Genomic DNA, 25,970 nt, shown 5'->3' with positions numbered 1-25,970 from the left:
GAAAACAACTCTGTACCATCCTCTATATGACAGCCTTCAAGTTCATATTATCTCTCAGTCGTCTGCTCTCCAGACTCCTTCAGCTTTTCCTCATAGGACTTGATCTCCAGAAGAAGAAGAAGAAGAAGATATTGGATTTATATCCCGCCCTCCACTCCGAAGAGTCTCAGAGCGGCTCACAATCTCCTTTACCTTCCTCCCCCACAACAGTCACCCTGTGAGGTGGGTTGGGCTGGAGAGGGCTCTCACAGCAGCTGCCCTTTCAAAGACAACCTCTGCCAGGGCTGTGGCTGACCCAAGGCCATGCTAGCAGGTGCAAGTGGAGGAGTGGGGAATCAAACCCGGTTCTCCCAGATGAGAGTCCGCACAGTTAACCACTACACCAAACTTGCTCTCCAAACCCCTCAACATCTTCACTGCCCTCCTCTGGACACATTCCAGCTTGTCTATATCCTTCTTAAATTGTGGTGCCCAAAACTGAACACAGGATTCTAGGTGAAGTCCAGAGCAGAGTAGAGTTGATACCATTACTTCATGTGATCTGAACACTAAACTTGTTGATACAGCCCACTGCAGACTCATGTTCAGGGTATGGTCCTCTAAGACACCTAGATCCTTTTCGCACATACTGCTGCCAGGACAAGTCTCCACCATCCTATAATTACGCATTTGATTTTTCCAACCTAAATGCAGATCTTTACATTTATCTCCATTAAAATTCATTTTATTTGTTTTAGCCCAGTTTCCAGCTTGCCTGTATCCTGACTGTGTTCTATGGTATTTGCAACCCCTCCCAATTTAGTATCATCTGCATATTTAATAAGCATTCCTTCTATTCCTCAATCCAAATCAGATTAAAGATATTAAACAAAATAGGTCTCAGGACAGATCCTTGAGGCACTCCACTTCTCACTCCTCTCCAAGAGGATGAGGAACTATTCACAAGCACTCTTTGAGTGTGATCTGTCAACCAGTTACAGAGCTACATAACAGTAATAGGATCCAAACCACATTTTATTTGCCCTGTAGTATTCCTTTGCACACTGATGGATTGGGGGAATACAGAGAGAATTATCAGTTGAAAAGTAGACTTTACCCAATTCTTTCTGCCCGAGAGGAGACTGACTAGTGGCTCTAATTTCATGGATTGTCTCCAGCTCAGAGTACTACAAGTGCAGTACCCTGCTAGCTGTTCACTGTCGCCCCGGCTTTCCTTTTTGTTTTCCTTTGGGGTGGAGAGAGCGGCAAAATGTTAGGAGTGATGGGCAATGGAGGAGGAGGCTGAGGTGAGAAACAAGGGTAGAGGCATGAAATGATGCACAATGGCAAGAGAAACAGGAGAAGCCTAGAATTTGAGTAGGCATAGTTAAGGATAATCTATGCAGCATGCTGACCTTCTTTAAAACAGATTAGTTAAGTCTTTAGAATCTGCAGCAGAGCATATCTGATGTTCTGGTGTTTAAATAGCTGCATTTACTTTTTGGTTAAATGTGCAGAGGAAACTGTACAAGGTTAGCTTTGCAAAAGGCTGAGTATCCAGATTTAAAACTTAAAAGTTTTCTATATATATATATTATATATATATATTAAGCATTAGCATGTGATTGATCCCCTGGCTTCCTCCATAAAGAAGGACCAAGGGACAGCATGGATGCATGGAGTCTGAGTTGTAATGGGGAAACTGTACAAGGTGTTTACTATTTATTTAGCAGGTGTCTTAAATAACAATTTACGTGATTGTTGTGAGAAATGTAACTCTTGTCTTCAGGTAATTTAAATTTAGACTTTTGAACAACTTGTTCTAAAATTGTTTGTTTAGAAAACCAAAATCTTGTTAAAAATTGTCCCCCACACAGTTTAGCAGTGCTGTGTCCTTGTTTCGGAAGGTGTGTCAGAACTGTTTTCTAGAGAACATAGGTGGTTTTTGTAAGTAATGGGTAGCTGGTTCAGTGTCCATAATCCCTTTTTTCCTTAGAACGGAGCATTTAGAGTTTGGGAGAATTTGAACTGCAAAAATGAAGGCCCCCCCCCCCCACCTTTGATCAAGTTGCTCCAAGTTTGCAAATGAGAATACATAAAGGGTGACTGAAGAGGCATTCCTTTCAGGGCCAGCTTGTGCTAACAAGGACTGATTAAGGTCTAGAGTTCTCCTCTGCCAGAGACGACTGCTGAATTCAGTGCACAATTTATGTTCGGGGGGGGGGGGTTGTATTCGTGCTTGTGGAGGGTTTTTTTGGGGGGGGGAGGGGGTTTCATCTGTTAAGAAGGAGTCTCTTGAGTAGCTGAAGTAAAATGAAGAGCAATGCAGTATGCTCTTGTATTTTATATGCAGGAGGAAACAGAAATGTCTTTTAACAGGTAGCGTTAAAAATTAGTTTCAGGAAGTATAAGTGAGCATACCCCAGGGGTGAATTTGAAAGAGAGACGCGGAAGTAAGGCCTCTTAATAAAAGACACCTTATTCAGTTGTTGCTGCTTTAAAAAAGTTTTCTCAAGTAGGATGTAGGAAAGCAGGCTGCTAGCAGACTTACCTGTCAAGTAGGTCAGAAGAACAACAAAATACAGATATAGGAAAAGGGAGTGAGATCGGTGCCTGTATTCATATTTGGAACCCCATGTTAGAAGACTGCAAGAAGAGGGTAAAGAATTCATAATGAAGCCAACCCATTCAGCAGTGGTTTTATTAAGACCTGGGTAGAAGTGGCCAACTGCAGAGAGTGAAAGGAGTATAAATGAATACATTCAGTCAGGGAGTACAGAGACCCCTAGACTGAAAATGAAGCCAGCTGAATGAATGAGGATTTCTGGATAGGTGTGTACTAGCTGCAGTTTAAAGCCTTTGAGAAAAGACAGAAATTCCTGTTCTTGCCATGTTCCATTTTCTCTGGGAAAAGTGGGCAGGACTTTGCTTATAGGCACTCTGTGTTCTTAAGCTGAGAAGCACGATGGTTAAGAATGACCTGGTCACAGAAGTTACTGTGTTTTCCCTCTTTTACAAGAAATTGCCGGTGGAGGGAACCGTTATTTAAAGTTGCTGTTCAAAATGCTCGAAGCATAACTTTTTGCAATCTGTTCTCTTTGTATGTTGCTTAAGCAGAGGCTTAAGCCCTTGCTTAGGAAGCTCTTTCAAAGGACGGGTTAGCTGTTGTTGACAGTAAGGGACTGCTTGTGAAAGAACAGGGTGTCCGTTTTGGTGGTAGTTGAGGTCTCTGTTGCATCTATTGATGGGCTTATTAATCAGGAGAATCCTTTCGTTTGAATAGTTGTCTGAAAAACTTACGTGTTAAGCTTGCCAGAACTACATCTCTTGTAATTGAGAACTGCATTCTACCCCCTTCCCCCCCAAAATGTGTCCAGATGTTTGAAAAGATAAAAAATGAAGAAAAAGATTGTGAAAGATTGAGTAAGACTGTGTGTGTGTGTGTGTGTGTGCAAAGGAGTGAACCCAGTGCTGTAACTATTTTCTCCTTCCTCTGTAGTTTTTTTTTGGGGGGGGGGGGGAGCCATCCAACTTAGGAGATCTAGCTACATAATGCATGGGTAGCTTTTAATTTGATTTTTAAACACTGTAGAAAATCTTAAGAACTAATAGCTGGAAGATTTGGGTGGAACAAACTGGCTCAAGCTTCTTTGAGGAGATGGGGAATGTGTCCCTTCCTTGGAAACTTGGGGGAAAAAAGGTTGGTTAGGTTGGGCGATTCTTTAAATAAAAGGGATTTAGCAGGGGAGAGTCATAACAAGCATGTTCAAGGCTGACTCCATGCAGCTGGTTCTAAACTGTTGGCATATAGGATCTTGTGTTCCTGTCTGAGTTTAGCATTGGTGCATCAGGCTTATGGGCCAGCAGACCAGTTCCAAAATGGCTCATCTCCCACGGAAACAAACGCCTTTCTCTAGTGAGAACAAAAATGCCTGTTTGAGGGTGAACACCACTGATTCCAGTTGAGCTGCCGTTGAAGGGCCTTTCCTCGCAGAGGAGAGTGCTTTCCCTTCTCCTGGTATGTAGCATGAGGGGTCTTCCGCTTGGCAGTGTGTCTTTAACATAGAATCATAGAGTTGGAAAGGTCCTTCATGGTCATCTAGTCCAACCCCCTGCACAATGCAGGAAACTCACAAATACCTTGCCCCCCCCCCCCCACACCCAGTGACACCTGCTCTACATCCAGAAAATGGCACACACACAAAAAAACCCAAACAAAACACCAGCCTCCAAGATCCATGGTAAACTGGCCTGGAGAAAAAATTATAACAATCTGTTTTCATAATCTTCATTTAAGTGTTTATATATGGAATTCTTACAATGGAAGCTTGGCTGTTCTGAGGACTTTCCTCTGTTGGGAATGAATCACTCTGCATGCTGATCTGTTCAGCAAACCCAACCAAAAACCTGTGGCATTCTTATCCGCATGTTTTCATGCAGACTTATTTGATGAGAGAAGACCGGGGCAACTATGCATTGTATTTATTCCCACATATAGTGGCCAGTCAGTTAATAACTCGTTCAGATGATTGAAACAGAGAAGCAAGATGCTGTCTGAAGAAGAAGATGATATTGGATTTATATCCCACCCTCCACTCAGAGTCTCAGAGTGGCTCACAATCTCCTTTATCTTCCTCCCCTACAACAGACATCCTGTGAGGTGGGTGGAGGTGAGAGGACTCTCATAGCAGTTGCCCTTTCAAGGACAACCTCTGCCAGGGCTATGGCTGACCCAAGGCCATTCCACAGGTGTAAATGGAGGAGTGGGGAATCAACACTCGGTTCTCCCAGATAAGAGTCCACGCATTTAACCACTACACCAAACTGTGATAAAGCTATGAGCATTCACTGGACCAATAACAGTTAGCGTTTCTGTCATTTTTTGAGTATGCCAGATGTTTGCTGATCCCTCAGATCTTCTGCCTTGTACCATCTGTGAAAGATATTGTTAATTTTAAAGATAGAGAACTGAGGCTGCGCCCATGTGTAGTTAGATATCATGCTGTTGTGCTATAATAAGCATTCATAATAGGCCTGTGAGGACAAGGCAGCTCAAGAGGTGAATGAGCGCTAGAGGAGAATGACAGTGCAATCATTATCTATCCAGGTGGGGCAGGCCATGTTAAGAACAGAAGAGAAGCCCTGTTGGATCAGGCCAACGGCCCATCCAGTCCAACACTCCGTGTCACATAAGAACATAAGAGAAGCCCTGTTGGATCAGGCCAATGGCCCATCCAGTCCAACACTCTGTGTCACATAAGAACATAAGAGAAGCCCTGTTGATCAGGCCAGTGGCCATCCAGTCCAACACTCCGTGTCACATAAGAACATAAGAGAAGCCATGTTGGATCAGGCCAACGGCCCATCCAGTCCAACACTGTGTCACACAGTGGCAAAAATTTTATATATAATCACTCACACTGTGCTAATAGCCACTGATGGACCTGTGCTCCATATTTTTATCTAAACCCCTCTTGAAGGTGGCCATGCTTGTGGCCACCACCACCTCCCTGTGGCAGTGAATTCCACACGTTAATCACCCTTTGGGTGAAGAAGTACTTCCTTTTATCCGCTTTAACCTGTCTGCTCAGCAATTTCACCGAATGCCCACGAGTTCTTGTATTGTGAGAAAGGGAGAAAAGAACTTCTTTCTCTACCTTCTCCATCCCATGCATTATCTTGTAAACCTCTATCATGTCACCCCGCAGTCGACGTTTCTCCAAGCTAAAGAGTCCCAAGCGTTTCAACCTTTCTTGGTCTGAAACAATAGAATAAGAGTTAGAATCCAGAACCACCTTTAAGACCGACAAAGTTTTATTCAAGGTACGAGCTTTCGTGTGTACCCTGGAACTAACTTGAGTCTGTGCAGCTTTGATGTGGTAAATAAATGATGAATGAATGAATTGCTCTTTGGTCCTCTCGTGAGTAAACTGTGAACCCTGCTGCTAGCTAAAATGCACTTTTAAAAACTTGCCAGACGGCATGAATCACCTGCATTTTAAAGCACTTTTTGCTTGAGTCAAAATATAGCAGGGATGAAATCTGGCTTAGTAGCTGCCTTTGAGGCTGACGTTCATTCCTATTAGCCCATCACAAAATTCCTTCTCCTCCCCTGCCCCTGCCCAAGCCCAGTCAGCAGTTTCCAGTTTGGTGTAGTGGTTAAGTGTGCGGACTCTTAGCTGGGAGAACCGGGTTTGATCCCCCACTCCTCCACTTGCACCTGCTGGAATCGGCCTTGGGTCAGCCATAGCTCTGGCAGAGGTTGTCCTTGAACGGGCAGCTGCTGGGAGGAGCCCTCTCCAGCCCCACCCACCTCACAGGGTGTTTGTTGTGGGGGAGGAAGGTAAAGGAGATTGTGAGCTGCTCTGAGACTCTTCGGAGTGGAGGGCGGGATATAAATCCATATCTTCATCTTCCTCACAGGGTGTCTGGTTGTGGGGGAGGAAGGGAAAGGAGCTTGTGAGCCGCTCTGAGACTCTTCGGAGTGGAGGGCGGGATATAAATCCAATATCTTCATGTACCTCACAGAGTGTTTGTTGTGGGGGAGGGAGATAAAGAAGATTGTGAGCTGCTCTGAGAATCTTCGGAGTGGAGGGCGGGATATAAATCCAGTATCTTCATCTACCTCGAGGAAGGGAGAGGAGATTGTGAGCCGCTCTGAGACTCTTTGGAGTGGAGGGCGGGATATAAATCCAATATCTTCATCTACCTCACAGGGTGTCTGTTGTGGGGGAGGAAGGGAAAGGAGATTGTGAGCTGCTCTGAGACTCTTCGGAGTGGAGGGCAGGATATAAATCCAATATCTTCATCTACCTCACAGGGTGTCTGTTGTGGGGGAGGAAGGGAAAGGAGATTGTGAGCTGCTCTGTGACTCTTTGGAGTGGAGGGCGGGATATAAATCCAATATCTTCTTTTTCATCATCATCTTCTGTAGCATCAGTTCCTCTGGTTCCCCAGGCCCTGTGACTGGTGCTTGGAATACTTGCCTGGGATTCTCTAGACTGATCCTACATTGAGCAGGGGGTCAGACCAGGTGGCCTGTATGGCCCCTTCCTACTCTGTGATTCTGCTTGGTACATGTTAGCAGGTCTGTGGCTGTTAGGCTAACATGGCATCATTGTCTTCTATGAAGCCGCCACGTGCATGCTACCGTTTAAAGCTTCCACACTGAGCATTTTCTGAGTCTATAATTAACAACATGGCTTCATTCCCCCACCCCCCACCCCGCCAAAACTTGTAAGTTAGAATGAGAACTCTCCATCTTTTTTTTTTTTTTAAGTGAAAGGTTGGAAGAACTGAAGCCTACTGGGGTTGAGATTTAGGCCTCATTCCAGTCTGCTCTGACTCTCCAGCAACTTGGAGTTCTGGTTCGAAGGTTAAGCCCCTGCTTTTAATCATAGGGGTGTATGAGAAAAATGCTTTGTGCTTTGAAAGTATTCAAAGTTCAGAGCATCACACCGGAAGAATATTGCACGTGCTGTACTAGGTCTATTTAAATGTCACAGGAGTAGCGTTTGTGCAAGATAACTCCTCCCGCAAGCTTGGCGGTGGCCCATTCTATGTTGTGCCCCCCCCTCCACCTTCAGCTCCTTTCAGGGTGCTCTTGCTATGTCAAAACTTCCCCTGCAGGTTAAGAGGTCAGTAGATACAACCCCAAAGGAGGAGCTCTGGCTGACATGATATTTGGGTGATGCTGACTGTGCTGTTATTGTAAAGGCTTTTTTGCTGTTTATTTTTGTTATTGTTGCATAGTTTGCCAGTTTGGGGTGGGTGGGCTGAGACAAGCTCATGGTGGAGAAAGGAATCCCGTCTCTCACCGGCTGCTGCTTCGCCTTCTCTCGCTGCCACCCCGTTTTATTCCCCCCCTTCCCACCCCTGCTGCGCTGCCACCTCGCTCCCTCCCCAACCTTCCTGCCTTGGTTTTCTCCTCCTTTCCTCAGCTGCTCTTTATTTTTAGTCCTGTGGTTGTGTGGAGATGCTAGGAAGCCCCATTATGCCAACTGTAATCTCGTGAGTTCTTAATTCTTATTTTTATTTAATTATAACGTGTATCTGTAGCTTTCCTGCTTGAGGGAAGGCTGTCCCCCCCCCCCCTTTTTAATTTCTTTTCTTTTTTACTTTTGAGATATTTTTGCAGAAACGTCTCCCCAATCTGTAATCTGTGAGCTTTTTGATCTACGCTTATAGGAACATATTCAGAATTACCGTTATATTCTGCTAAGCTTCCTGAAGTAGAAAATTCAGTAACAGCATATCATATATAAATCTCTGTAGCAAACAAGTCTTGTGCAGCCTTCCGGTTTTCTTTGAAGGTAGACTCAGGTGTTGGTCTGAAGCGGCAGAACAAAGTGAGCCCAGTGGCGCTTTTAAGACCAACAAAGTTTTATTCAGGGTATCGGCGCTCATGTGCTCACACACGCCTTCAGATGCATCGAAATGAAAGTTGGCAGTCCATTCATGTAGGTAGAGGGTGAGCAGCAAATTATCACAAAGTATAGTAAATGTATTTAACAGGTGCAAGGATCAGACTGGAATAACAAGCATTTCTTTGGGGGGAAACATAGCGAAGGAAATAAATGGTGATCATATTAACTAAGCTTGTCACTAGACTCAAATTTTGTTTTCCAGTTTTTCGTAAGAATGTAGGGTTTGATTACTGTATGGTTTTTGGAGGAGGGTTAGTGTGTGTTTCGGTCCCCCCCCCCCCCCCCCTCTTCCCGGTCATGCATGGCAACATAGCCCAGGGTTCATTTTGGGGTGAGGAAGTATGCAAAGTCAGCTATTCATATATTTGCATTAATGATGTAGTCTGCTGAATTTCAGTAGTCTCCCAATCCCTGATAGCATATTTTCCCAACACGGCCATAAATCCTGGGGATTCAGTATCATAGAGGATCATAGAGTTGGAGGGGACCTCCAGGATCATCTAGTCCAACCCCTACACAGTGTAGGAAGCTCAAAAATACCTCCCCCCTCACACCCCAGTGACACCTGCTCCACACCCAGAAGACTGCAAAAAAAAAACCCTTCCAGGAACCCCCCAATCCACCTCTATACATGGTACCCCCCCACCCCCCGAAAATGAAGATAACCAAAACTGTGTGTACTACACATTACAACTCCAGCAGATTCCATGCTGTCAAAAGTTGAATAACTTGTGCACATTGAGGATAGGAAACGTCTTTTAACAGAAATCCCAGGTTCCTTGTGGCAACTAGATTGATGGCACCAGAGTATGCTAATGAGTCTGGTAGGACTTGAGAAACTAATTAAATGAAAGCTTGACCTCAGGCTCTTGCATGTCTCTAGGTGAACCCCTCGAGAGCAAGGAGTCTTGCTTTGTTTCTACGTCAGGAATGATGGAATGATCTTGTCACACACCTGATGCAGACACACACCAGGGAAGACTGTTTGCTGACTGACCACATGAGTTCCTGTTCTGGGTATATCTCCTCCCAGTCAGTGGAGGAGAGGGGTTCAAAAGTAGTATATGCCCTGCTTGAATTCAGAAGGTTAGTGTCTCTTTAGGAAATTCTTCAGGGCCAAATTAAATGAGGCATTTGGGTTTTCCCAACTGGTCTCCAGACACTGCCAAGTATTCCTTGAGGAAAACCAAGTTTGCAAGCACTTTGGGGCCAAGTGTAGCTCAGGACTCTAGTGCAGGGGAGAAGGGGCCTCTGTTCCCCCCCCCCCCCAATACAATTTTCCCGAGTCAAAGCAGCCTTGGGGGAAGAGTTAATTTTTCCCATTGCAGAGATTTATGTTCATTATTCAGAGCATGTGCTCCCAATGGGTCAGACAACGACCCCAGTCCTGAGTTGTGGCCAGACATCTAGTCTAGTTCGTGCGGCACTGAAGTGGAGAACCTGGTCTGCATTATGCCTGTTCAAAATGCCAGTGCAGGCTTATATAATTGAATGTTCTTCCATAGGGTTGGAAAAATATATTCTGGCCACAGAAAACTAGCATATCAGGAAGCAGTAAGTTTGCAGCCTTCTGCCAGAGATATTAATTTTTGTATGCGTAGGATTCCACACACACACACCCAGGTTTAATGTTTAATCGTGAGCTTGCATCTGGAACCGGCACAGCGCAAATGGCACTCCCCTCCCCTGGCTCGCTGAGAATTACATCTGTGCTGTCAGAAGTTTAGGAAGCCCTGCATGCGAGGAGCAGTTCTTCGTTTCTTGGTTTGGTTGCAGCCGCAGGACAGCTGTAGATTAAGAATTTCTCCGCAGAATAAGTTTACAAGCTTCCTCATCGAGGACCACCACTGTCCGTTTGTGTGTCTGTGAAAAAACAGCCATCATTGCTTGCCCATTATTTCTAGCCAAGGGTTGGGGGGTGCTGCAGAAGTGTGGTGACATTCCTCCCCCTCCCCACCCGTCCCCCCTCTGCCTGCTACATAGGGCCTGTTTTGTGCCCCTGACAACAGTTTTCTGCCTAACAAATGGTGTTTCTTTTTTACAGCATAATGATCCGGGACTTGTTGTGGTGATGGTAAACTTAGTGGTAATTTTTAATTTTCAGACTGAATTTACTCCTTTTTTTGTCATCAGAGCACCAAATATGTTAGGCTTACTTTTCTCTGTTGTAGCCTTCATCCTTTTCTGCTTGGTCTTTTCCATTTCCCTTTTATTTTCCTTTCTGTTTCTTCATGCACTCTTCCGTGTCTGATCCTTGTTCATTGAGGGTTTAAATGCTCAGAAGGGATGTTTGTGTTAGAACTGCCAAAAAAAATTGCGGAGAATCACTTCAAATACCAAATTTCTAATATTGTCCAAACATGATTCCCCTTCCTTCCTTCCTTCTCCCTCCCCCACAAAAAAAGCACATGGTGGGTGTTAGCAGTTGCTACTGCAGTTTTTATAGTAAACTGAAAACTTTGACTGCCTTAGAAAGCAAAAGTACTGATGCGTGTTTAATATTGCAGAGTTTGCCACAGTCAAAAAAAAAAGTTGGGCAGAATAATTGCAAACTCTTGAAAAACCCAAACCTCAAAATTGGTGGTGGCAGGGACGGGGAATAATTAGCATCATTTTTACAATTTTCTTTGTGAATTTGGTCCTTTTGCTCAAAGCTGCAGTCACTGCTTCTTATACCATTGGGCATAAGGTCCTTTCTTCCCCCCTCCTCCCTTTGTATTGACAATGTATATATACCTAGGTAAAACTTGCATTAAGAAAGCATTGCTCTCAGAAAAGTAGTCAATATCGTTGACTTTTGAATCTTTTGGCTTAGGCTTCCAAATTCTCATCTGGTCGAGAGCCATCTTAAAATTTATTCTCAAGCTCAGCTGATTCCTGCCAGCGTCTAGAACTGGTGTTCTTCATTTCAATGGCACTTGAAATGCAAAGAAGACTCCGGCCTTTTAATTTTTTTCACCCACACATTAACCTTGTGAAGAAGGTTGCAATCTGTTCCCATTTCATAGAAAGCAGAGGCAAGCCCGCTGAAGTGCTTGACAGAGATGTAAGCCCAGGTCTCCCAAATCAGTGCCCTCTTTACGTGGTCTGCAGTCTTCACCGCAAAGTGTGAAAGAGTTGTAAAATATCAAGACATGGAATGATCTGATGTGCCTACATGAACCGATTTTTAAAATCAGTCCAGTCTCTTTCCTTTGGCATGATTGAAGCTTTGGACATCTTTTGGCCCAAGGGTATAATATATGTGTGTATGTGTGTATAACAAAGAGAGAGAGAAAAATGTTGACACCCTCCCCTCCCTCAAACCAATAATAAGGGAAGTAAACATTCTGTTTTCTCACTCAAGGTTTGCATCGGATAAGGTAAGTAATTCCTTTATTTCCCCAGTGGCCTTACATCACAACTCACAGTGCATGTTGTGATGTAAAAATAAACAACACCAAAAGGCTGTGGTAGTCAAAGTGCTCGTCTGCCCCATTTTGCTTTGTTTGGCTGGTTATGAGTGGATTAAAAAATATGTACGGAATCTTCAGCATAGTTTGATTAGTTCCAAAGTCAGTTTTCTTCGCAACGAGTCCTTTTCACAGCTTACAAGTGAAGGGCAGGGCAGTGAGACAGGCCGTGTCCAGGAGGCAGGTTTTAGGGCTAAGTCTTAAAACCTAGCCTAGCGGAGAAGAGAATCCCAGCTTCCTGTGACGGCATGCAAACCTGGCTTCAGTGGGACTTTAATCCTTTCATGCGTAAGGATTGTGATGTTTCTGATTGTTTACCCATATGGATCATGAACGCCTACTATTCCATTTTACCTCCTAAAGTCCGTCTATCGTGGTCTCAGGGAAACTGTTTTTGCAACTAAAAAACCCTGTGTCCAGCTTCTGGCATTAGGACGTTTCTGAGTTCACTGTTAACCTCTATAAAGTATCTGTCCTGAGAGATGCAGGGTGCTAAGGGCAGGTCTGGTCTGCAAGAGGCGCCACCTAATGACGTAAGCTGTGAGAATGGCTTGTGTTTGGTTCTCTGTAGCTTTCTGGTCTCTGCACTTCAAGGCAAGATCTCTAACCAACCCAATGTGTACGAGCAACCTGCCAGAGCTGATTCTTTCTCGCCTCCCCCACTCACCTGCTTGGTCTGCTTCTCTTGTAGGTAGAACAGATCCGATCCCCATCGTTGTCAAGTATGATGTCATGGGCATGGGGCGGATGGAAATGGAGGTGAGTGGCCCCTTTGTTGTATACTTTGTACCACGTGAGGTTGAACATGTGTGTACCTTAAGGTTGGTAGAGTGCTTTGGTGGATAAATCACGCCACAGCTTTCATAGACAAGACAGCGAGGAGGATGTTCTCTGAAGAATCTTGAATAAATTTCCAGTGCGCATATGTGGACTTTCATTCCTTCAGTTTCAGTAAAACTGTGTGTATATATTTTTAATGTGTGCAGCCCGGCCCAACGAGGTCTCATTTATGTCAAATCCAGCCCTCATAACAAATGAGTTCGACAATCCTGCCGTAAGGCTTCATGAATTGTTTCCCCAATATAATATCCTTTACTTGGCATTTGCTTGGTTGTCCCTGCTGTGAATTCAGCATCACGGAATTTAATAGATTGTTTGGTTTTTAGTGATGAGATGAGATGAGCCTGAAAGAGATTCGGGGATTGCTTGCTGTGTGTGACATTTTCTTTACTGACTGAGTAATGCCCAAAATTGTCTGGCTAATCAGTTTGTTTGTTTGATTGCTCAGCTTGATTATGCTGAAGATGCTACAGAACGGAGGAGGGTCTTGGAAGTGGAGAAGGAAGATACGGAAGAGCTGAGGCAGAAATACAAGGTACCCAAATGAACTCTCTCCCTGTATTTGTAGATTATTTTACAAAGGGTGACTGAATGGACTCACCTTTCTGCCCTTATAAGGGCCTCCAAGGCAACTAACAAATGTGATAAAAATTGTACCTTAAAAACCAAGAAAAACATCAATTAAAAACCACTAAAATACATACAAAAACATGAAAAACTACAGTTAAAAATATTGGGGAGGAAGGAGTGGGATCACTGATGGAAAGCCAGACAAAACAAAAATTACCGTACTTCACCTGCTGGCAGAAGATGTCAACAGCAGGGCGCAGATGAATCTCTCTGGGGAGAGAGTTGCAGAGTTTTGGTACCCTGACCAAAATGGCCAGCACTTGGGTTGCCACCCACCTAATCTCAGAAGATGGGAGAACCCATAGTAAGCCCTCTAAAGATAACTGTGATAATCAGTTCAGTTCATAATAGTGTAGGCGGTCCTTGAGGTATGTTGGTCCCAAACCATGAAGGGCTTTTAAGATTTACATAAGCACCTTGGATTGTGTCCAGAAAAATATTGAGACCCAACAGAGATGGACTCAGACCTCCAAGGATCTTGTCTACATACCTCCTACTGAATAAACTGAAAATTATCCCAAACAACTGGACAGATCAGCATCCTAACCCTACCACCACGTGGTCCTATCGTCAATAATATAGAGTCTCAAGCTGGAACAGATGCACAAGATTTTATCTGCAATGTGCTGAGCAAAATGGTCACAGTAGGCCACCAAGCAATCCACCTCCACATACTGGCCAGATCCCAACAGGCCCCTGACCACCTGGAGTAGCTCCATTGGGCTATGCCATGCAGATGCAACGGTTGGTTGAGAAGAGGCACTAAAGATCCAGTGCAGTGGAATGGTCTCCTTCACCTTAGACATCTTTATGTAGAGTCCTTTGGTCAAGTATGAGAAATGGACTGTGTATATGAACACCATCGTGCCTTTATATTTAAAAATCATGAGTAATTGAGAATACCAGTAAAAGTACAGCAGGTCAACAATTCAAATTTGGATTCCAGCAACAATAGCAAAATAAAAACCATAAAAACCCTAATTACTATTAAAAGTTCAGTTGATCAGCTATGTATGCAGGGATAGGCTGTCTAACAGGTATTTTAGTCATAGGCTGTGAAGAGTTTTAAAGACATGAGCCAGCACCAGGAATTGAGCTCTGAAACATATAGGTAACCAATGAGCTTTCTTTGTTATTGGCATGATGCATTTACGGTGCAAAGCTCCTGTTAGCCAAGCAGCTTTATTTTGTACCTCTTTCAAAGACGGCTTCAAGGTACAAAAAACCCACATAAAATGAGTTGCAGTTATTTGTGAGAGAGGTGGATCCACATGGCAAGATCTAAAGAGAAGGCAACGTTTTCAAACAATACGCATATAATAAAAGGCAGATCTTTCTACCAAGCCCACTTACTCCTTCAGTAACAAAGGTGGATCAAGGTATATTGATCAGTTAAGAATAACTTTGCATCATCCAGAAGGGTTCACCATTAGCTGTGTCAGTATCACCTCCATCTTGTCTGGATTCAGATCAGTTCCTCACTAGCAGTCGTTCCACCCCTGGGCTTCTGCTCTCGCCTGCAGGTGCATTTTGATACACAGCTCCCTCCAATTTCCCTCGCAGCTTCTGGATCTAAAAAAAAAACAAGAGCAAGAAACTGCAATGGAAATTGGAGGGAGCTGGGGATCAAAATGTGCCGGTGCAGCAATTGTTGGGGAATTGATCACTTGAACCCAGGAAAGCAGAAGCTCGGGGGCTGAGTAGCTGCAAGTGAGGAATCAGTTTCAGCATGAATCACCACTACTGCAAGCTCCTTTTCTGTTACGGTGACCCATGTAGTTGGAACTTCCTCAAGTTTATCTTCATTCCTGCCTTTTACAAAAGGCTGGGCTGCCTTTTATTTCCCCACGTTTTTTCTTCACTGTGTTTATATCCTGCTTTTTTAAATTTAAAAAAAAATGCAAAGCAACTCACATCAATTAAAATTTAATACACAAGTCTGGTGGCATTGTACAGAAATGGAAATATCACACGCGTCTTGCCCTTACAGACTGTTAAGACTAATGACACAAGGAAAGAGGAGGGAAAAATTAGAAGAGGGAAAGCAGTTTGAAAATAAAAGGACAAAGCAGAGAGAAATTAATGGGTAAACATGGGCTTCTGTTCCCTTGCTGGGATTGGGGCCATGGAGATTGCCAGTGACCCTTCGTCATCCCATCATAGAGGCTGCGGGGTTCTTTTAATTGAGTGCTTTTTTCATCTCATGATTTCACAACCTCTCCTAGTGATGTTTTTATAGTGTCACATAATTGCCAAAATGCCATTTTTGCCAGGGAAGGGAGTCTGTTTGACTTAGAACAGATTGGTGGATGAAGAGATTCCAGAGCATGTGTATGCTAGTGTTACAAAAAAAACGCACCAAAAGTAGACCACATACACACCACAAGATGTCAGACTGCCCTTGGTCTGTGCACTTCTTTCTTTGCCTCATTGGGCTTCCTGTTCTCTGTTCCCCTGCCGGCCTTCTTCCTGCAAGTCCTACCTCAGTCTCTGCCTTCTGAGGGAAACCTTTCCCGCTAGAGATACCTTGCTTGCTTCTCACTTGCCATCCCCTTCCTCTGTGCTCAGCCCTTGTTTTCTGTTAGTCCCTGCAAGTCCTCTGAGCTGGCAACAGAGTAACTTTGGTTTAATGCCTAACCTGCTGTCGAAGTTACTGTATATAAATATCAGGAAATACCAGCAATAATGCTAAGTAGATTGGTTCAATGAGAAGGAGAAGCATGAAAGTATTGCTGCCCCCCCCCTTTAGGGGGAAAAAAAAGGGTATTGGAAGGTTTACTGATTTTGGCTCCTTTTGCTGCTGCAGGATTATGTGGACAAAGAAAAAGCCATTGCCAAGGCCCTCGAAGACCTTCGAGCCAACTTCTATTGTGAACTCTGTGATAAACAGTATCAAAAGCATCAAGAGTTTGACAACCACATAAATTCCTATGACCATGCCCACAAACAGGTAAAAAGACAACCTTGCATGTCATTTCTTTAGCTGATGAGTGGTTTTCTTCATACAGCGGCTTTTCTTCAGGCTGCTCTACCTTCTTCATCTGTCCCTCCCCTTGCCTCCCATCAACTTGGAGTCCCTTGATCCAGTCCTATATTCTGATAGCTAAGATGCTTAATGCAAGTATCAAGTGAGATTTGTTCAGAATGCAAAGGAGATTAGCTGGGTTTTTTTTTTATTTGAAGGTTTGTAGTTTAAGGGGGTGAGCAGAGATTAACTAGCTGGAAAAATGGAATAGTAGTAGGGTTTTAGTATTTGGAAGGTATCACAGCCTCGTGGTTAAAAACCCATCAATTGATTGATTTCCTCAATTCAAATGTGAGAGAAGAAACCATTGGAAAGCTGTGGATTTTTGCATGGAAGAAGTCGTCCGGCAGAATGGGCTCATTCTGAGAACACTAAAGCCATTGCAGTGGTATCTGCAGAGAAAAGCAGGTGTTTCAGCAGGTAGAGTGCTCCAGGCCGGTTTCCTTTTGCTAAGCGCATTCGTTGCGTTGGGACTAAAAAGTTTGAAACCATATATATTTTTAGAAGTATTGAGGGATAAAGCTGTGATGTGGTGGTGAGACAGCTGTATTCTGCACATACTAAAAGGCACTCTAATTGCTTATGTTCCAAGATCTGTTGCAGGACTGAAGTTTCATTTGAAATAACACATGGGCGCATAGTGAGAGCGAAGGTTAATGTCTCAATTCTTATAAACTTTAAGTAAGCCAGTAATGAAACCGAAGTACTGCATATTTCCATGCGTTTATTTTCACCTTGCCATATAGTTTTCTTAATTTGGATATTGGATTGCATATTCCTTCCTCAGTTGCGGGAGTTGTTTCTCATGTGATGGCTGGTAGGTTTGGGCAGTACATTTAACTCGCTGAATAAATCAGCTAGATGTATTCAGAACTTTAGACCTACATTCATGGGCCATGAATTTGCCAAATATGTTAATAACATGACGGTTTTGGGGGAGGGGGCATGTATTGAAGTTACAGCATCTGAATAACTGAGTCCTAAAACGGCAGATGAAGTCCCTGGTTGTTGTGTAGCTAGACATCTGTCTGGAGCATGTGCATTGGTCCCTTCAAGCAAGCATCCTGACAGAGATGTTCTGGCTGCCATTTGAGAAAACTACCTTTTTTTTTTTTTTTAGTGAAAAGTTCACGTTTATTTGATAACTTGATAATTTACAGTTTTTGGTTTTCCATAAATGCAAACAAGTAAATACATGTTGTTCTAGCAGGCAAACATTGGTAAAATCGATACAATTGACAGCAAATGTGAATTTATATCGAGAGAAAAATTAACAAATGAATATAAAAGCAAAGTACATAACCAGTCAATTATTCTGGTTTAGCCACCATAGTAACTCTGGCAAAGGTAAATTTGCAATGGGGTGAGCATTGTATCATTCGTCCTGTTGGAATCTAAACGGAATGTTAGAGGAATGTACAGAGTAGTTCTCTCCCAAGGGGGAGGACGACACTTCTGATACTCTTGGGTCCCTCTTCCCACAATCCCCGGAGAGAAAATTTATTGCACTTTCCGTCTTCTGGGAAGGAGGAGCCCACCGCTTAGCTGCTGCCTGAGAGAGCAATGGATTCAGAGAGCGCCTGAGAATTTCATTGTAGAAGCTCTTCGGTTGCATTTTTTTTTCTCCTCTAATTGTGTGCCTTTCCCTTTGTTTAAAAATAAAATCCTTTGTTTTGTTGTGATATCGTTGCCCTTGAAGAGACCTGCTGTTGCCTGCCGCTTCAGTGGTGGTGATGTCTTCACCAGGATAAGCGACTGAGGCCTCCAGCCATGGGGCCTTCTTCAAGGGAGAGTTGGGGAATATTTTCCCCAGGCTGCAGAGCAGAAGGTCTCTGTGGTCCTCTTTGCCTCTGCTGCGGCAGAGCTCCTGGAGAGAAACAATGATTATCTGGGGTCCGGCTCAAAACGTCAAAGAAGCTGGTTTGCTTGTGGCACCAGAACTGTGCCCTCTACTGACCAACCAGGAAGCCCATCAGGCCTGCTCAACGCAGCCTCCAGGAGCCATCGAAGTGCTGAGTGGGAGATAATAGTTCCCCACCATGTGGGAAACCAAGAGGAGGGAGTTCCACCAGTTTTCAGGACTGGCTAGATTTGTCTCCTATCTGTTAGAGAATAAAAAAGAGCCCCTTGAGGGGAAAAAATAGTGAGGCTTCTCTTCCACACTGCACAAGCATCTTTAAAAGAGAGAGAGCGCACGAGCTGCTTCAGGGCCTCCTGACAGAGAAAAAGGCTTTTCCTGGCCCACCAAGGTAGTATGTAAAAGCTCTCTCCTCATTAGGAGCAATAACTCAGATTTCCCAGACAGCAGATCTGAAGATAGAGATCTCCCTTAGGGTCAGAGGATTGCGATACACATCTGGATAAAGAGGAAGGCCGGCTGCTGGGCCAGGAAGTCCATCAACAGAGCTAGCCAATTCGCTGTCCTTTTTTTCTCCTGTGGATCTCAGTTCTCTGCTGTGGAGAGCATTAAAAACCCTGCAGCTTTTTTGCCCCTACCCTGATTTGGATTGGACTCGAGCAGTCAAGGCTCAGATCCATGCCAAACCTCAGAGCCACAAGATAGCCCAAATGCCAGCCCTCCAGTAAGGGAAGAAAGCAACACCAACTACAAAAGTTAACACCAGGTTAGCTCTAGTGGTGGGATTGCATCAAAAATTCCACCAAGCCTGGAATTTATCAGCCATGAGGGAGACATAACCCCCACGGCTATTCAATAGAATCCATCACCTCACCTCATGCCAGATTCCTGCGTTGACTAGTTCCTCAGTGTTCCATAAAGTGACAGTGCACACAGGATGCCATCAGACATCTGCCAGAGATTGCTGCTATCGAACCTGTGCCATCATCTCGAAAGATCTTCTTCGTGTTCTCAGGACAGTCCCACACATGGGTACCGTGCTGGAGCACGAACCTGACCTCGGAGAACTCCAAGAGCTAGCCTTTGGCTTTTGGTGCATTTTCTTCCTTGCTCTGGGGAGCAGGTATCAATTTTGCATGCCTGGAGCAAGGGGAAAGCGCCCTTCCTGTTTGGTTTCTTCCTAACTGCTGATCTGGGGAAAAACTACTTTGTTGAGTTCTTCTCAGCTGCCTTAAGTTCATCTTTCTCCTTAGTCTTCATCTCCTCTTCATCTTCAGTATTGTTCTACATTTTGTTCTTTGTCTAAAAGCTTCTTAAAAAGTCTGTTAGTCTCTTCATTTTGTGGATCCCTTCATCTGAAGTTCCTGCATGGAATGGACTTACTTTAAGCACTGAGTTGTTACTGACTCGTGGGATGACGTCACATCACAGCATTTTCATGGCAGACTTTGTATGGGGTGGTTTACCATTGCCTTCCCCAATCATCTGCACTTTTCCCCCAGCAAGCTGGGTACTCATTTTACCGACCTCGGAAGGATGGAAGGCTGAGTCAATCTTGAGCCGGCTAACTGAACCCAGCTTCCGCCAGGTTCGAACTCAGGTCGTGAGCAGAGCTTGGACTGCAGCTTACCACTTTGTGCCACAGGGCTCCTTACAGTGTTTGCTAAACAAATGCGAAAAGATCAGGGCATGAGGCTTAGGAGCCATCTTGCTGAAATTTCTCTCAAACCACCAATGTCTCACTCGGATCCCTCGATTTGTACTGCTTCCCCGGTTAGAAGGGGCTCAACTGACTTGGCAGCTTCAACTGCTTCAGCAGTTAAAAAGCATAAGCCCGACAAAGCATCAAAATACTTGTCACATTTGTCTTTGAATCCAAAGAGAGTGAGAAAAACCCAAAAATATTTGGACCCGGACTTGGTACTGCTACAGGGGGCTCCATCCCCATCGTTGTTGTCAGTACCAACCAAGCTCTTGGCCCCGACTGACGTAATTGTTGATGCATCAACCATTGTTGTCTTAGACTCGGAGACTCATAATGTCTACTTCAACATTGCCTGTCTCTCTCTCTCATTCTCTCTCTTACTCTGTCCCCATCTTTCGTGCTGTCTCTCGCTCGCTCTCGCTCTCTCTCGGCAGCTCTCTTACTGAGTCCGCCTATCTTTCGTGCTGGCTCTCGCTCTCTCTCTCTCTCGACAGCTCTCTTACTGAGTCCGCCTATCTTTCGTGCTGGCTCTCTCTCTCTCTTTGTCTTGAGGAGCCCCACCCCTGCTGGGCTTTTCCACGGCATTGGAAAGGCCAGCGGATCCGGATGGCCCTGTTTGCACTGGATGGTCCTGTTTGCACTGAGGGCTCCTTGAGAGGAGGCCTTGATGCAAACTCCCTCCCCCTCCCCCACTGGGCTTTCCTGCAGCGCGGGAAAAGCCAGTGGGGGCGGACGGCCCTGTTTGCAGTGAGGGCTGAAGACCCCTTGGTTCAAACTCCACCCCCCCCCCCAGGCTTTCCAACGGAGGGTCCCTACAGGAGGAAGGGGTTTTTTTTTAATAGAGGGGCCATGCCCCCCCCCCCAGAGGCCCCCGTGACTATGGGCCTGTCCCCGGCCATTAAAAGCAAGAGTTTTCATCATAACTGAGGTGGCATATACTTTCTTCAGGATTCAGTTTGGGGCTAGCAATACTTGATCTGCTAGGGAAGCATGCTCAGGCATCCAAGCAAATCCTCTGCTGGAATGTGCAGTAATGACCTTGGTTATTATTAGCTAGTTAAGCTCGCCTTGAGAGGACTGCTGGGCTAGCTGGAGATTAATTAATTACAGGCAGCTTGATCAGTTGTTGGCCCTGCATAGGCTTGTGGTGCAGCGCCGTACATCTGTCTCAAGAAGGAAAGGAAAAGAAGTTCATATTCAAGTAAGTTTTGTTCTGGACTTTGTTTGAAGGATCTTGCCAGGTAAGAGAGTGGGTACTGTGGGCAGTGAGGAGCGCTCCTGCTCAGGGATTCTTGAATCTTCATCCATTCGCCCTCTTAAGTGGAGACCATGGATGCCAACCATTGGTCTCTTTGACTGATACTGGATTATTCATTTTAGCCACACTCATGCAGGAGACTTCTGAGTGGATAGTACCCAGTATTAATGCAGATTTTGAAACTAGACACACACACCCCTCATGCTTACTGCTTGTCCCATAGACTGATTGCTCTTTTGAGGAATGAGCAAGAGTCCAGAACCACCTTAAAGACTAACAAAGTATTTGGTTAGTTTTGAAGGCGCTACTGGTCTTTTCTGCCGCTACAGACAAACATGGCTACTCATCTTGCTCGGTGCTCTTTTGAGGGAACTTCTATAAATGACAAATGAGCCGCTTTTGATTGACCTAGAAAAGGGGGGGAGACGGGGGAGCTACCCACTAACAATGAAAAATGGATGAAAATATATTTTGAAAAACATGAAAGATTTTTTTTTAAGTATGAAAACATTTTGGAAAACATATGCGATTACATAGAAGAAATATATATCAGGAACAAGAAAATCCAATGGCTACTTGCAAGAAAGCATGAATAAGAGGGTTACACAAGAAGAACTGAATGACATCATTGAAGAATCAGCCACAAATCAAAATGCTGGAAGCCTTATGTATATATTACAACTGCTAGCAGGACATTTCAAATTGTCTTCTTCAGATAAATAAGTGTTATTCTTTCTTCAGACACAAAGTGTCTTTCTTTCTTTCTTTCTTTCTTTCTTTCTTTCTTTCTTTCTTTCTTTCTTTCTTTCTTTCTTTCTTTCTTTCTTTCTTTCTTTCTTTCTTTCTTTCTTTCTTTCTTTCTTTCTTTCTTTCTTTCTTTCTTTCTTTCTTTCTTTCTTTCTTTCTTTCTTTCTTTCTTTCTTTCTTTCTTTCTCCAGAAACAATTAAACACTTGCCAGTGTTTAAACCCTGCAACCCACAAAAGAAATACAGTAATTACCTTATGGTATACAAAACCATGATATAATCCGTGGAACAGCACTGGCATCTTCAGTCCATATCAAATTCACAAAAGTAAATACGCTAGAAAGCCACATAATTACCAATGAAATAAAGAGCTGAAGATATCAGTTTCATGCCAACAGGCTCATTCAGTGCAAGGTCACAGCTGTAAAACAGCTGCAGACTCATGCATGTTTTTTAAAAATACTCATAAATAAGTCAATAAGTCCAACTGGTTGTACACATATACACACACACACACACACATAAACTTTATTGCATTAGCTCGTAGCCTTAGCAAACAGCATCGAGAAAAAGAATACCACAGTCTCAGTACCAGTTAAAAATTCTTGCTGTCCATTTAAAGTGCATACAGTGTATAACAATCAGGGTGGAATTCTAGCAGGAGCTCCTTGGCATTTTAGGCCACAACCCCTTGATGTAGCCAATCCTCCCAAGAGCTTAAAAAAAGAGCCTTGTAAGTTCTCAGAGGATTCTACATCAGGGGTGTGTGGCCTAATATGCAAAGGAGCTTCTGCTAGAATTCCACCCCTGATTAACAATTGTCAGAATCATATTAGCATTTTAAAAACTGAAACAGTGACTCAGTCAGTAAACAAAATGCAAAAAACTTACCCATCAGCCACACTAACAGTAAATGGTTTTGACGAAAGCTGTATCACCCTTTCAATTTGTGAAGTTACCATTTGCACATCGGTGAACAATACAATTAGTTTATTACAGGGCTTCCACAGTAGAAAGAATACCATCTAGCATTCCTTAGTTATTGCAAATCAGAGACTATAGGTCAGTGTCACCTGCGCCTTCTTGGTCTATCTGTTAATAGTGCAATTCTCATGCAAAATCAAACCTCAAAAAAAAAATTAAAAACATACTAACGAATTAAGAGTTAACATTAAGTTAAAATTACATTAAAATTTAAAATAAACCAATAAAAATGGGGGGTGGGGGGTGGAAGACCATGTTTTATAAACAGTTATCTGGAAGGAAATCATTTTCTGTTAGATGTTGAACAATTGGAAACCATATTATGACAAAATTGTCATATGCTCTTTCAGAGTATGGTTGTATAGAACAGACTGCTATTTTGGCCATAATAAAATCTGACCAAATATGATGCAACCAGTTCTCTGCAGGAGGAAGATGTAGGTTTCTTCCAGTGGGCTGCAGTCATCATTCTACCTGTTGACAGTAAAATGGAGATTAATTTGGAGAGGTAGTTGAGAAGCGCCTGGCTGCACTGAATGAGTACAAATCTCCCAGACCGGAGTACAAATCCCCCAGCCCAAGAGTGCTCAAAGAATTTTCTAGAGAGCTTGCAGAGCCTTTGACCATCAACTTCCAGAGCTCTTGGAGGACGGGAGACATGCCACAATACTAGAGGAGGGCAGATGTTACCCCAGTTTTCATAAAAAGGAGGAAGAATGACACTGGAAACTGCAGGTCAGCCTGACCTCTGTTCAAAGGAAGATACTGGAGTAGATTTTAAAGGGATCCATCTGCAAGCACTTAAAGGACAACTTGGTGATCTGGAGAAGCCAGCATGGATTTGTTCCTAACAGGTCCTGCCAGACCCAACCTCATTTCCTTCTTTGATCCAGTGACAAGATAGAGGGAGTGCTGTTGATGTTGTCTACCTGGATTTCAGTGAACCTTTTAACAGGGTTGCCCATGATGTTCTGATGGGTAAGCTAGAGGACTGTGGACTGGCCTCTAGGATAGCTAGGCGGATAGGGAGCTGGTTGGAGAGCCTCACTCAAAGAGCAGTTGTCAAGTGGCACTTCGTCTAAATGGAGAGAAGTATCCAGTGGGGTGCCACAGTGTTTGGTTCTGGGCCTGGTACTTTTCAGTATTTTTATAAACAATCTGGATGAGGGTGTGGAGGGACTGCTCATTAAATTTGCAGATGACAACAAATTGGGAGGAGCGGCAAACATACCAGGAGGTAGAGATAGAATGCAACAAGATCTGAACGTGCAAGGAAAGTGGGTGGATGAAATTTTGCGAGGATAAGTGCTGAGTTCTACATCTAGGTAATGAAAATGAGGAACACTCATGCTGGATAGGGGATCCACTTCTGGGTAGCAGTGTATGTGAAAAAGATCTTGGGGGTACGGGTTGACCATGAGTTAAATATGATCAGCTAGTGTGATGCAGTGACAGAAAAGGGTTAACACGATCTTGGGGTGTATCAACAGAAGCATAACATCCAAATCCAGAATCTCACAGTTCTGCCGTGTATTGCATTGGTCCGGCTACACCTGGAGTATTGTGTTCCATTCCGGAGGCCTCACCTCAAGAAGGATGTGGACAGAATGGAGCGGGTACAGAGGAGAGTGAGGAGGATCAGGGGCCAGGAGACCAAGCAGCCCTAGGAGGGAAGGCGGAGGGACTTGGGAATGTTCAGTCTGAAGAAGAGGAGGTTGGGGAGGGGGGGGGGCAGAATTGCTCTCTTGAAGGATTTGAAGGGCAGGGAGCTGTTCCTGTTGGCAGCAAGGATAGGACTCGCAATGATGGTTTTAAATTAAGGGTGGGAAGTAACTGGCTGGATATTCAGAAAAACTTTTTTTACAGTAATTAAGAGTTGTTCAACATTGGAATTAGCTACTGAGCGAGGTTGTGAGCTCCCCCTCACCTTATTTATTTATTTAAAATCACTGGCTGTCTTTAAGCAGTGGCTAGTGGAAACGTCATGATGCGATGTCACCCCAGAGTCAGAAATTATTGGTGCTTGCCTTTAGGCAAACACTTGTCAGGAACACTCTAGACTGGTCCTGTATTGAGCAGGGGGTTAGGCTGGATGTCCTGCCTGGCCCCTTTCAACTCTTATGATTCTATAAACAAACTTCTGGGAAGGCAATGTAATAGCGCAAAAGCCATCTCTGCCCTTTTATTCTGTGTAAGAACAGTCAGTTTAATTACTAATCTCAACTTATCCAAACATTTTTTTGCAGAGATAATTTTCATGAACACTGAAGCAGGTTTTTGTCTCCAGGCACATAATAGAAACCTTAAACTTGCAAGCTAAGCAGCTCAAGAATGTGCATCGGCAACCGCATTTCCCATTTCCCTGATGCGATTGTGATAACCAGCGTTTCTCTCTTGTTCTGAAGGGCAGCTTCTTTCGACAAGTGTGTTTGAATGAGCAGGAATATTTCCCTTGGTGGAAATTGTCCCCCAGCATTATATATTCATAGGCAGGCTTGCATGTGCAGGGTTATTTTTGAGCCAAATCAGTGTCTTCTACACATTCTGTTTCCGTGCATTTTTCTCCTCTGCCAAGTGCTCTTGAGAATATTTCCAGAGTGACAAGGTTGGTTTTGAATTTGTCCAGGGTCACCTCTCAAGTGGGCTGATGCCAAAGGAAGCAAACCGCTGAAGCAAGGAAAACATTGAGATAGCCTCCTTCATACAGGGGGGCCCCTTCTGATCTGGATGCTCAGCGCAGTAAGACTGTATGACTTGAGCATGCATTTGCCAGTCGCTTCAACATGTCTTTTACCTTGGGTGCAGGAGAAGAGGGAAAGTATCCGTCTCCTCATCTCGAAATCGTTCGACAGAGCAAGGAATAATTTACTGGCAGCGTTGCTGGATAGGGGCAATTAAGCAACATGCCATGAGGAAATGCCCAAGTTTAGGCTTTCCTAACGATAAAAGGTCTTCCACGAAACAAAAGAAAATGCACCACGCCGAGAAAGCTAATGGTGTAGCTGAAGGCATCCTGGAAGCCGTAAGCCTACCAACTCAAAACAAATCCCCGCAAGAGCCCTTTTG

General features: G+C 44.1%; 1 protein-coding gene across 9 annotated transcripts in view; it reads left to right on the top strand.

Annotated features, from left to right (window-relative positions):
• Positions 1-25,970, top strand: part of GPATCH8 (G-patch domain containing 8) — a 102,660-nt gene that overhangs the window by 63,404 nt on the left and 13,286 nt on the right. For 4 of the 9 annotated variants that reach the window (XM_060254558.1, XM_060254560.1, XM_060254559.1 and 1 more), the window contains 4 exons: positions 10,450-10,491; positions 12,549-12,616; positions 13,146-13,232; positions 16,134-16,277. In XM_060254558.1, coding sequence (XP_060110541.1) covers positions 12,590-12,616; positions 13,146-13,232; positions 16,134-16,277 — 258 coding nt within the window. In that variant the 5' untranslated portion in view covers positions 10,450-10,491; positions 12,549-12,589. The remainder of the gene's footprint in view (positions 1-10,449; positions 10,492-12,548; positions 12,617-13,145; positions 13,233-16,133; positions 16,278-25,970) is intronic. The other 5 variants (XM_060254553.1, XM_060254554.1, XM_060254557.1 and 2 more) reach the window with 2 other exon arrangements.

The sequence above is a fragment of the Heteronotia binoei genome, chromosome 15 (assembly GCF_032191835.1).
Source record: "Heteronotia binoei isolate CCM8104 ecotype False Entrance Well chromosome 15, APGP_CSIRO_Hbin_v1, whole genome shotgun sequence".
Taxonomy (NCBI): domain Eukaryota; kingdom Metazoa; phylum Chordata; class Lepidosauria; order Squamata; family Gekkonidae; genus Heteronotia; species Heteronotia binoei.
This window is presented reverse-complemented; position numbering and strand designations above follow the sequence as displayed.